The sequence below is a fragment of the Lontra canadensis genome, unplaced genomic scaffold (genome assembly GCF_010015895.1).
Source record: "Lontra canadensis isolate GAN:19392208 unplaced genomic scaffold, GSC_riverotter_1.0 scaffold256, whole genome shotgun sequence".
NCBI classification, from domain to species: Eukaryota; Metazoa; Chordata; class Mammalia; order Carnivora; family Mustelidae; genus Lontra; species Lontra canadensis.
This window is the reverse complement of record NW_022631250.1, coordinates 20,589-32,747: the sequence shown is the minus strand read 5'-3', so window position 1 is coordinate 32,747 and position 12,159 is coordinate 20,589. Positions and strand designations below refer to the sequence as shown.

Genomic DNA, 12,159 nt, shown 5'->3' with positions numbered 1-12,159 from the left:
ACAAACAAGTAAATAAAATAAATGGAATGATAGAGAATGATAAATATTGTGGACACAAGAAGGCAGAGTAAAGGGCCTGATGGTGTGGTCAGGGCAGCCTCCCTGGAAGGTGCTGTTCGAGATAAGACTGGAAGGAGTTGCCCGTATTTACTGACATAACTTAAGGAAGTCACTTAGATGCTTGGGTTCTTGGCTCACTTAAGTGAGTGTTTGTTGAGCGGCTTCCAAAGTTGCCCCCTTGGAACCTGAACAGTTTGCAGGAGAACAGGGTTAATGAACACATCGATGGACAGGGCACCTAGTTTGAGGGACGGCCCTCCATTCCCATCTCCCCTCTGCTGTTACTACACTGTGGTGCCCTTGGTCGGAGGAGAACGGTCTGAAGAGAAGGGAAATCAGCTGTTTTCATCGTTTTCAAGGTTCGTTTCTTGATCCTGTGGCAGGTGTAACACCAAACCGAAAGCACAACTAGTACCTGGAGGCCTGGCAGAGGGTCACGGTCAGGGCTGCTGCTGCTGCTCTTGCGTGGGAACCAGAACCCTGTTTTTCTGGGCCAGTCAGGCTAGCTTTCTCTGTTCTTATTAGAGCCTGCTGAGGTGCGATGTGCCCTTACTAACCCCTTCATTTTACCAGTGGGGAAACTGAGGCAGAAACATGAAGCGTTTCACCTGATTTCTGGGCCACAGCCGGTATAGTGGCCAGGTGGTGGGAGGGGTGGCCTCCGATGCAGCTCTGTTCCCCATGTTTCACGTGGACCTGCAAAGGTGGATTTGGGAGCATTCGCCTTAGAATTGAGTCCTTCGAATGATCGGTAATTGACTCCTCGTAAGAAAAATGTTAACCTTTAGGACCTTCACATTTTGCTTTTGTTGTGAACAGGACTGCAGTGAGTGTGGAACGCCCACGTTCTGTTTTTATCCCGTTATGGCTGAGGGATCTTCCTGTGTGTTTTGTGCCTGAGATAATGAAGTTGACTTGTTATCAGCACCGTTTGGAGTGAAAGTCACAGAAAATTGTGTGGGTGCCACAGCCAAATATAGCTCTGTGGTTATGCCCCTTGAGTTCATACTGGTTCGTATGGTGGCAGGGGTGATGGGGAGCGTTTGCACCGTGGCCCTGGCCTTTGCAAATTCTTGTTTAACCTCTCGGAATTTCAGTGATTTCACTTGGTGATGGGAAGAAGTTTGGCTCTCTGTAGAGAGATTTTGAGGCAGGAAGATATGACCTCCAGGTCATGCAGAACCCACGGGGTATTTGGAGAGTGGAAGCTGCTGTTGTCAGTGGAACTTGTTCAGTGTTTGATGAACACACAGCATTTTTTCCCTTGGCAGGATGCAACCCGGGAGCGTGCTCCGATCATGTTGGTAGGAAACAAGGCTGACCTCCGTGATGCTGCTGCAGCAGAGGAACAGAAGTGCATCCCAGGATACTTGGGAGAAAAACTGGCCATGGTAAGGGTGAAATGGGGCTGTTGGAATAGACGTAGCCGTTCATGAGCTTTGAAGTTGGTGACCCTTCACTCCCGTCTACGTTCGCTTAACAAGGTTCTTTGACAACCCTTCACCCCTTCCGATGGGACTACTGGCCTTCTTATTCAGGCAGAACTCCCAGTGTCCCTGCCGTTTATTTTTTATTTTTATTTTATTTTTAAAAATTCATTTATTTGAGAGTGAGAGAAAGAGCACGCAAGAGGATGAGCAGGGGTGGGGAGTGGAGGGGCAGAGGGAGAGGGAGAAACAAGCTCCCCACTGAATAGGGAGCCTGACATAGGGCTTGATACCAGGACCTGAGCAAAGGCAGAAACTTAACTGACTACGCCACCCAGGTGCCCTCCCGACCCCCACCCTCGCCACACACACTTTAATGAATGTAAGTAATTGTACCAAGGATTAAACCTCTCATGGAGGTAAAATGATCACTTGGGCAATTTTCCCCATTGAACAACGTTGACAAAGGAACCAGAAGTATCCTGCCTTCCTCCTCACCCTCGGCCAGCTCCTGGACTCCTCCTAGTTCTGGAATCCACGTCAAGGAAAAATAATGGGTGTCCTGTTTAGAAAACATGGTTTAGTTCCAGAAGGCTACTGTGCCAAAGGGCAGTGTGTGACCTGGCTGGAAGAGAATTTGGAAAGTTGTTTTTTTCTCTAAGATTTGTGCTTAGTTGAATAGTCTAAAATTATTTTTGGTTGTGCGCTTGTAAAGAACATGAGGCTCATTTTGATCCAGTTTATTACTGGGGCAGCATTTATTCTCCCATTATTATCAGTGTGTGAGGCTGCTCCAGGGCCCCCTTTGGACCTGTCTTTCCCAAACATGGCATCAGAGGCACCTGCGGGTGGCTAAGTCCACGCCATTGCAGTCTGATTTGATACGGCTGCCTCTCTGGTCTGCTTTAGCCCATGGACAGCCTGCGCTGTAGTATGGCACGTGGACTGTAAAAGCAAGGGTCAGTGCCACTGTTTTAAGTTGGAAAATCTTTCTTGTTTTAAGTTTTAAAACTATGAACCAAACATGCTAAACATCAGAGCTAGGCAGCAAAGCACAGAAGAGATTCATTCAACACGTTTAATCATATGCACTTGATTGTGTGTGGAGGAAAGACTGGAGCACACAACAGACAGTCCGTGTCTTCATGTAGTTCATTTCTGGGGGATACGCGGGGAATGTATGTAATCCACGTGCCACATTGTCCCACTCGCCCCCTTAGAGAGCATGTGATTCCCCGCCACATGCCAGGTTTATCCCCTCCTCACGATTTCAGACTTCCCAAGGTTTGCTCACTTATGCATCTTGTGACCCCTACCTCCTGTAGCCTCAGAGAGACCCTCCATGTCACCCCATAACATCCTAGCCATAAAACTTGGAAACAGCGCTACGCATTTCCACTAGAAATTCATTCACATTCATTGTAAAATTTTTATAGATTTTCTGTGGAATTTTTATAGATTTTCCCCAGGCTCATGGGTAAAGGTCCCACTATGGACTCTTACCCCCTCCTTTTGTTCTCTCTCTCCATGCTCCAGAGTAGCTATGACATCCTCCCCTTATCCCACACAGAATTGTGTCACCTACACCCAGGCCCAAGGCCCCTGCAATTCTCCTTCCTGAAAGGACATTGTCTCCAGGCAAAGATGCACAAAAATAACTTCATCAATTACAACTGTGGCAAGTGCAGTACAGAGAAGACACAGAGGGCTGTGAGGTTTCCTGATAGCAAGACCTGACAGGGACATGCCAGGTTTAGACAACACTGAAACTTGATTTCAGGGGAGGATTATGGAAAAATTCAAAAAGTAGGTAGGAGTCAGCCTGGAGAAGGGGGTTGATGGGCATAACCCAGGTAATGGGAACAGCAGGTGCAAAGATCGTGAGGTAAGGGGGAATTTGGAACATTGGAGAAACAGAGGGAAGATTAGAGTAACCAGAGCATTGAGAGCGAGGGAGGAGGGTGGCAGGTAAAGCTAGGAGTTGGGCCGGGACTACATGGACGCGAGGCCTTGCCAGCCATGGGGAAGCATCTGAGCGTTACTTGGAGAGTAATGGGAAACACTGAAAGGTGTGAAGCAGGAGAGGATATGATCAGTGGTCATATCCATAACCGCTGGGAGATAGAATAATAGAGCCCTAGACAGCGTCCATTGGGTTTAACAACACGGAGGTTGCTGAATCTTGAAAGCAAAGATGGTAGTGCGAAGGGATGCGAGTTAACTGCCAGCCCAAAGGAGACATACTTTTTTTTTTTTTAAAAAGATTGTATTTATTTATTTGACAGACAGAGATCACAAGTAGGCAGAGAGGAAGGCAGAGAGAGAGAGGAGGAAGCAGGCTCCCCACTGAGCAGAGAGCCTGATGCGGGGCTCGATCCCAGGACCCCGGGATCACGACCGGAGCCGAAAGCAGAGGCTTTAACCCACTGAGCCACCCAGGTGCCCCAGGAGACATACTTTTGATGGACATTTAATTCATGAGTGGTTACCTTAAGCTACCATTTTTACCTTTCTCAGATTATCGGATAGAGAACATTTGTAGCAACTGGTAGGACCATGGAGAATAAGAACCTTAAAACATGAAATGGTGTATTGTGCTGCTTTTAAGGCAAAATAAAAAGTCCCCTGACTCAGAGCTGTTGTGTCTGGAATAACTAGACCCAAATGCACTATTTTTAAAGTATCAAAACCATGAATCCTATCTCTTAGCCGTTAGAATACTCAATAGGAGAATATGTTTATTTTATTTGTTGGTTTCAAAAGCTAAAATTCCAGGAGCCTTAAGTAAAGGCTTCATTTATTTGTGTTTATTTCTTTTCTACAGACCTATGGGGCATTATTCTGTGAAACCAGCGCCAAAGACAGCTCGAATATAGTGGAAGCTGTTCTCCATCTTGCTCGGTAAAATGTCTTATATTTGGAAAACTGAACGCAGGATTGTATTTTCACGTAGTCGGTGCATATGCCCGATTTCTGGACCATAACATGGATATACATTGGAAAACACTGTCTCGTATTTCAGTGGTGGTTAGAGAAACAATTGAACACGGATTTTAGAAAAACGGTAGTGCTGCTTATTCACTGTGAACGCTGGCAAAGTACCTTTACTGCCAAACAAAGCAGGTGCATCTGAGGTATCGCTGACATTTCTCCAAAATGTCACCGCAAAGCTAACAGTTGACTTGTATGAATCATTTCCAGGAACCAGATTTTAAACACAAGAGACTATTATGAAATTAACTACCTATTATGACATTTTCTGGGATAAAGGAGAAAAAAAACAACTCAACAAAGCAAATTGTGTATCATGCCAGTTGGAAGCACTTTATTAAAATAATTACTCAGGTAATTATTAAGCTCAGGCAGTGGTGTTAATAATAAATAACATTTTGTGATGTAGATTAGAATGAAAATTATATCCTTGAGGAACTTGGATATAAATGTGTTTTTTATTCCTTGGAGTAAATCTGAATTTTAAGAAATAATAACATTATCTTTTAGATTTATGTCTTCTGCCTGGTTTTCTGCCACAAATGAAAGGATGATTCTTTACTGGCCTGAAGAGATTAAATATCCAAAAGAAAAAGAAAGGAATAAAGGAAAAGAAAATGAGCATGAACAAAATCAGGCCAGTGATCTTTAATTGCTGACAAAGTAAAGCCATAATTTGGGGTGTGTAGGTTTTTTTCTGATCATATGTGAAATTTAAGAATCTTAGCTTTAGTATGATAGATGGCTTCTTCTGCTCCTATACAGTGACAAGTAAAATACATCGCAAGTTCCAATGCTGCTTTTCTATTGATGACTTGGTGTTTAAAATGCTTACCAGCTGCTTAGACTGGGGCCTTGGGCAAGATCCTTGCCCTCACTTGAGAAAATCAGGAAATGGGCCTCAGGACTTTAAATGGTCTGCTTGGCATTAGTCTGTGGCAGGCCTTGGCAGATACCTTGGGCTCGAACTGAGTCTGAACATTATCTCCTTTGATATCAGTCCGAGAGAGAGCCACCTGCCCACACCATGCTGGAAATCATCTTTGTGTGAAGCAAAGACAGTGCTAACTCTGAGTGTGACCTAGATAGGGTGGAAGAAAGGCAAACATTTAAGCATGTGTAGATTCAAGGGAATGACATGGTTTTCTGCCTGTGATTAGTAGGAGAATCATGGGCTCATCCCACATTTGTCAAACAAGAGCCCAGGTAAACTAAGCTGGGTGAAATAATGGATTCCATGTACCTGTGGGTGTGAAGGGGCCGCTGGCCATTTTGACCAAGGAAGGCTCATTCAGTACACGCGGTGGGGGCAGGGGGTGGGTGGAGACTGGGTTAGATGCACTGACGGTGAACTTGCTGCTGAACTGGTAGGTGTTGGTCCTTTCTCAGGTGTTCGTGCTGGCGTTTCGCTACAACATACCCAGGGATTCCTGGGTGGAAGTGCTCTGCTTGCTGGGCTAGGGGGGTTTGGGGAGGACCTGCGGGTCTTTAGAGCATCGCTGGGCCCAGAGCTGAACCGCAGCGGGCAGGGGTGGGGCCCCTAGCTTTGGCAGCGGGGTGCTGACCTGTTGCTCGGCCCAGCAGAGAAGGATGCTGTGCGCGGGCCTCCTGCCAGGCTGTTGCCTCCGGCCCCGATTAATGGAGGACCACGGTGCAGGAGGCTCAAAGTACGGTCTTAAATCTCCCCTCAAACAGCTGTGGAGTCGGACGAGTCCCTCCTCCCTCTCGGCATCTCTAGTCTGTAAAATGAGGGACGGGGCTGGAGAAGCGACCCCCAAGGTCCTCTCTGATTCTGCCAGTATGCCGCGGAATATACCGGAATATACCGCCGGTATGCCACGGAATACCAGTCGCTACTTCGTGCTGAATTGTCTTACAGGAACATATTACAGTTAAAGTGACTCCAGATTGCCACGGTCACACGCAGAGTGCCGAATCCATGCTCTTTATTGTATCGTAAAGGTGGGCGAGGCTGTGAGCTGCCTATGCTTTCTCTGCTGTCGCCACACAGCCTTGTGCTTCCTTGCGCAGCACACCCGTGCACAGAGGCCTTTTGATCACGAGGTCCCTCCTTGGGAATCACTCACCAGGGAGTTATTTTATTGTTGTTGTTGCATTATGGCCTGGTGTGAGGTCCCTGGTTTCGTTATGTTAGCGATGTGTTAAATATGAAAATTATAAATAAAGCAAATATTTAAAAATTTTAATTTGCTTTATATCCTGCCTTCAGATTTGCTTATTAAAGTGCCTAAGTCTTACATGGAAATGGTAGAGTTGCCACTGGTGAAATGGTTGTTTTTAAAGTTTTACATCCTGAGGCACCTGGGTGGCTCAGTCCGTTGAGCGTCTGCCTTCAGCTCAGGTCATGATCCAAGAGTCCTGGGATCGAGTCCCACATGGAGTTCCCTCCTTATCGGGGAGTCTGCTTCTCCCTCTCCCCACTGTTCACGCTCTCTCTCTTGCTATTTCTCTCTCTCAAATAAATAAATAAAATCATCTTTTTTTTTAAGATTTTATTTATTTATGAGAGAGAGAGAGAGAGAGAGAGAGCGAGCACAGGCAGACAGAATGGCAGGCAGAGGCAGAGGGAGAAGCAGGCTCCCCGCAGAGCAAGGAGCCCGATGTGGGACTCGATCCCAGGACGCCGGGATCATGACCTGAGCTGAAGGCAGCTGCTTAACCAACTGAGCCACCCAGGCATCCCAAATAAAATCATCTTAAAAAAGGTTTTACATCCTTTAGAAAGTTACGTATAATGTAAAATATGTTGCATTCTCAATTTAGATCTTGCAAGACAATTACCATCACGGCCGCTTTCATGCTGTCTCACGTCATAAAACGTGAGCTAGACGAGTTTATGGATTTGCACTGTCTGAAACAGAATTCTGTTTTGAGGGGAGGCCAAGAATGTTTGGTTAACACCCTGAACTACTAGTATTGCTTTTTTCTGGAAACCTCTCAATCCCAGGAAAAGCGTTTCCTAGGAATGCAGTTTCCTCGCAGTGCTGACAGGACATTTATCATAGTCATTGTCCATTGGCAAGTGGACTTGCCAGCGCCAGAACCACAAGCTTTGTACATTTTGCAGATTGAAGTTCCAAAGTGTTCAATTGATCAATGGTCTGAGATCTGAAAGAAAAAAAAAAAACCCACAAGAAGTGCTCAGGCTGATATTTCCATTCAGCCCAGGAGCTGAGCCTGTTGGGAGGAAATCTGCCGATGAGACAAAGTCACCTTACATGCAGTCGTCAAGCATATGGTAGTTTTGGTGAGAGAGTGTAGTTTTCCCAGGCTTACACCTATTGTAGGTGTTTGGAATATCTGATTTCCTTGAAGTGGGAGGGACATGCCTGTACTTATGGTGGATTAGAGAAACCAAAGGCCAGATGGACCAGGTGGGTACGTATTTTTCCTCCCTAATACTTGCTTTCAGGTTCAATAAAATATCTGCATTATTGTGAGCTCTCAGCCTGTGGAGGCCCCATATATGGTTTAGTAGCAGTATCGAGGAAATGAATATTTGCAGGCCATGCAGTGTAACGAGAAGGGGGAAAAAGAGAGAGAGAGAGAGAGAAGACATTTGACCAGACAGTCAGATAATTATAGCTGGTAGAGGCTTTAGGACCACCTAGAAGGGAGAGATGTGAATTGTCTTGTGAAGGCGCTATGATTAGTATACCCTTTGCACAGATAGGAAAGTGGAGGACTAGAATGCTTAGTCAGCCTGCTCAAAGTGGCACAGCTGCTAAGTGGCAACACTGGGACTTGTTGCCACCACTCTGGCACATCGGCTTGTTGCTTCCCTGTTGGCAATCTCAGGATTGCATTCCACATTCTCTTCTTCTTTACTCTCTCTCTGCCTAATGTCTTCTATCCCCAGGGATTCTAGAACTGTCTCTAGCTGGCGACTTCTCCAATTTCTATATTTTTTACCTCCACCTCTTTTTAAAATTCCATAACCACATCCTCACCCACCACCAAGAGGAAATTCCAGAGGCGTGACTGTATCCAACATGTGCAAACCCTCACAGCCTGGCCTCACCCATCTTTCTGGTTGCATCTCTTAATCTTACTTCCCAAAGGAATGATAATCTGTAGACACAGCAAACTTAATTCTACTTGTGGCTGAGCTCTTTTATGTCTCCTTGCCTTTATGCATGCTGTTCCTTGCACCTAGAATCTCCTTTCCTCATTAAGCGAAGGTCAATTCCTGTTCTTTCAAGAGGTCCCTCCAGTGTCAAAGTGTCCACGCAGCTCCATCTCCATAACGCCTTCCTTCCCCACAGACCAGCATGACTGGTGTACCGTGCATGTGTGTTAGCAGCTGTCTCGGGACCTGGGAATGACTTGTTTAGCCTTCTCTCTCTCCTTCAGTGCTCACTAATAGAGGGTCCCAGTGTTTGGCATAAATTGAGCATTTGTTGAATGACCAAATATCTGAGATGATGCAGTTGGAAGTTGTATTAGTTCTCTGTTGTTGCTGTAACAAATTCCCACAAGTGTTGTTGCTTCAGCAACACACGTGTATCATGTTCCAGTTCTGGAGGTCAGGAGTCTAAAAGGAGTCTTATAGGGTATTCTAGGTTGGATCGTGTACCTTCCTTCTTCTCCTTGGTCTTTGTTTCCTCGTCTGTGAAGTGAGGATAATAATGCTCTCCTGTCACCTGTCAGGGATGCATGTGTGTTTGTGTTGTGTGATTGTTTATGTGCATTAAATAAGAAAAATGTGAAAACATATAGTATAGCGTTTATTAGCTGGCCTTCAGCAAGAGTTAATTCCTCCCTCTTTTTTTTTTTTTCCTTCTTCTGAGATATCTTCTTTCCAACTCAGTATAGTGGTTTTCAAAAGTTAGCACATATCAGCACCTTCTGGAGTCCTGCTGACCAATTTGGCCTCCATGGGCCTACCTGAATGTGGCGAACCCAAATTGAGATGTGCTGTAGGTACTGAGTATGTACTAGATTTTGAAGACAGTATAAAAATCATAGAATACTTCATTATCATTTTTATTGATAAAATGCTAGAATGATAATATATTTGCTATACTGAGTTAAAATATATTAATAAAATTAAATTTACCTGTTTCTTTTTACATTTTTTAATATGGCTACTAAAAAATTTAAGATTACATGTGGATTACATTATATTTTGATTGAACAGTGTTGCTGTACTAGGAATATACCAGTTCTTAGTAGGTTCGGTTATCTGCTGCTCTGTAATAAACCAAAACGTGGTTGCCTGAAACAACTGCCACTTTTTAGTTTCTTGAAATTATCAAAATTGTCTGGATCTCAGCTGGAAGGTTCCTCTACTTGGAAGGTTCTTGCTTGGGGTGTCTCATACATTTGCGGTCAGGCAGCCATGGGGGTAAAGCTGAGGCTGGGTGTCTGCCACCAGGGTCCTTGTCCTTCTGGCCACTCTGCTAGCCCTCTCCACTGAGGAGCCCTGGCAGCTGAGAGCAGCTAGGCCTTATTAACGCTTGGCTTGGATTCCCAGCCCACCATTCCCCTGCATTCTGTTGATCTAAGCAGTCACAGAGCCAGTACTGTGAAGGGACAGCCCATGATGGGGGGCCTCCTGGGGATGAGCTGCCAGTCAGGAGTGCCATTCAGGGTCTGCATGTTTCACAGGCATCTCTGGGAACACACTTGGAAGGATACTATCCCTAGGAGGTTTTCACTTGTGAAAGTGAAGAGCTTTTGTCATCGTTGCCTCTAGCTGTTAATTCTAAAGGAAAGTTAGGAAGAGGCAGAAGGAAGATTTTTTTTTCCTGGATTTTAAGCATTCATCATTATCTCCATGATCCTGTATAATTAAAGAGTGGTTTTGAAGTCATCATTGCTTTTGTTAAGGTCAGCAAGTACTAGCCAGCGATGGAAGCCAGGTTCCAGAGTGAGCTAAGGAGTGAGCTGTGCATGCGGCAGACTGTAAAACATGTGAGACCACAGGAGAGAGCAGTAGTAGGGTGTGTGTGTGTGTGTGTGTGTGTGTGTGTGTGTGTGTTGCTGTGCATGTGTGTCTCGTGTGTTCCTGCCTTGTGCATGCGTGAACATGGCCTTGTGCTCAGAGTTCAGGTGTGGTTCCAGGCCTGGCTCTGTGGCTTCTCCAGCCACGTGACCGAAGGGAAATTGCTTCACCTTTCTTTCTTTGCCTTTGCTTCTGCACATATAAAATGGGGCCCAACAAATTCACATGGTCCTCGCGAGAACGGTGTCTGGATGACATAGAGCAAGTGCTCAGCCGTCTTGTTTTTATTTCTACAAAACCATTTGTGGTTTAGTTTTGTACCTCAGTAATGCATTCTCTCTCTCTCTGTCTCTCTTTGTCTCTGTCTCTGTCTCTCTCTCTCTCTTTCTCCCCTGCACCCTTCCCCCAGGGAAGTGAAAAAAAGGACCAATGAAGATGACAGCAAATCTAGCACCAATCTGACCAGGACCAGTTCCAGAAAGTCAATGCAGATGAAGTACTGTTGCAGTAGTTAAATCCCAAACATCCTTGGCCTGTCAGGTCTTCAGGCCCAGAGTCCTGGGTGTCTGTGACTTGTTTGCTTCTCACAGAGGTGTGCGTCCTCCAGACATGGCCAGGTGGAAGCTGACAGTGAGGGCCTTGGAACTGTGCTCTTAGATCCTTCTGGAGCCCTGGCTCTTTGCTATGTTTCAGTGAATGATTGGGGCCCCGTAGTTGAAGGTACTTGTCTTGTCCTTACAGAGTCTCAAAAGAGAACATGTAAAAAAAATGGTTAAAAAAAAATCATATGCTCAGATCAAAGCTGTAGAAGACACTTCCTGATGTAGATTCACATGGTAGCTGACTTTGTAGATAACCTAAAACAGTATTTCTTTTTTCAAATATCTGTTACTAGAATACTAGTAAAAAGGGATTATCATCCTAGCTTTGCTGCCTGTGGTCTCAGACATGTCAACAGCCCACGACAGACCTGTTTCCTCACCTGCAAAACAAGCAGCTTGGCCCTGCAGGCCTTGACCTCTGGGATTCTGTGCACTGTAAGGAGTGGGAGGGAGACCACGATGACCCACAGTTAATAAGGACTCTGGTTAGTTGGACTTTTTAAATATTGGGGCATTGATTTTTCTCATTTCTGAAACAACAGAATTTAATTGATAAAAAATAATGTTGTAGGCTTCAGTGGAGACAGAAAAATCTACTTTTATATACAGAGGAAAAAACATTTGTGTGATAAAAAGAAAATAAAAACAAGGTACTGACATCTCCACAAAGTCTGTGGTTCAAGTTTCAAGTTAAAAATTCTAATGAAAATCATAGGAGGCCACATACTGGTAAAAGTACGATGCCCAGGAAAGTTGTCACTCTTCACTTAAAAATATATACCAGCCAGTCATGGCCATGGCTAGGGAAAGACAGGAGCTGGAGTGACTGCTAATGGGGATGTGGTTTCTTTGGGGAATGAGAATGTTCTGGAATATATACTTTGATATGGCTGCTAACTTGGTAAATACGTGAAATAACACTGAGTTGTTAAAAGGGGAAAGTTTGGGGGGCGAGTCAAGATGGCGGAGAAGTAGCAGGCTGAGAGGACATCAGGTAGCAGGAGATCAGCTAGATAGCTTATCTAACCATTGCAAACACCTACAAATCCCAACGGGAAATCAAAGAGAAGAAGAGCAACAATTCTAGAAACAGAAAATCGATCACTTTCTG

General features: G+C 45.1%; 1 protein-coding gene across 1 annotated transcript in view; it reads left to right on the top strand.

Moving 5' to 3' along the window:
• Positions 1 to 11,305, top strand: part of RASEF (RAS and EF-hand domain containing) — a 34,436-nt gene extending 23,131 nt beyond the window's left edge. Inside the window, exons 10-12 of the mRNA XM_032849880.1 lie at positions 1,332 to 1,451; positions 4,312 to 4,388; positions 10,856 to 11,305. Of these exons, the coding sequence (XP_032705771.1) occupies positions 1,332 to 1,451; positions 4,312 to 4,388; positions 10,856 to 10,961 (303 nt within the window). The 3' untranslated portion in view covers positions 10,962 to 11,305. The remainder of the gene's footprint in view (positions 1 to 1,331; positions 1,452 to 4,311; positions 4,389 to 10,855) is intronic.
• The last annotated feature ends 854 nt before the right edge of the window (positions 11,306 to 12,159 follow it).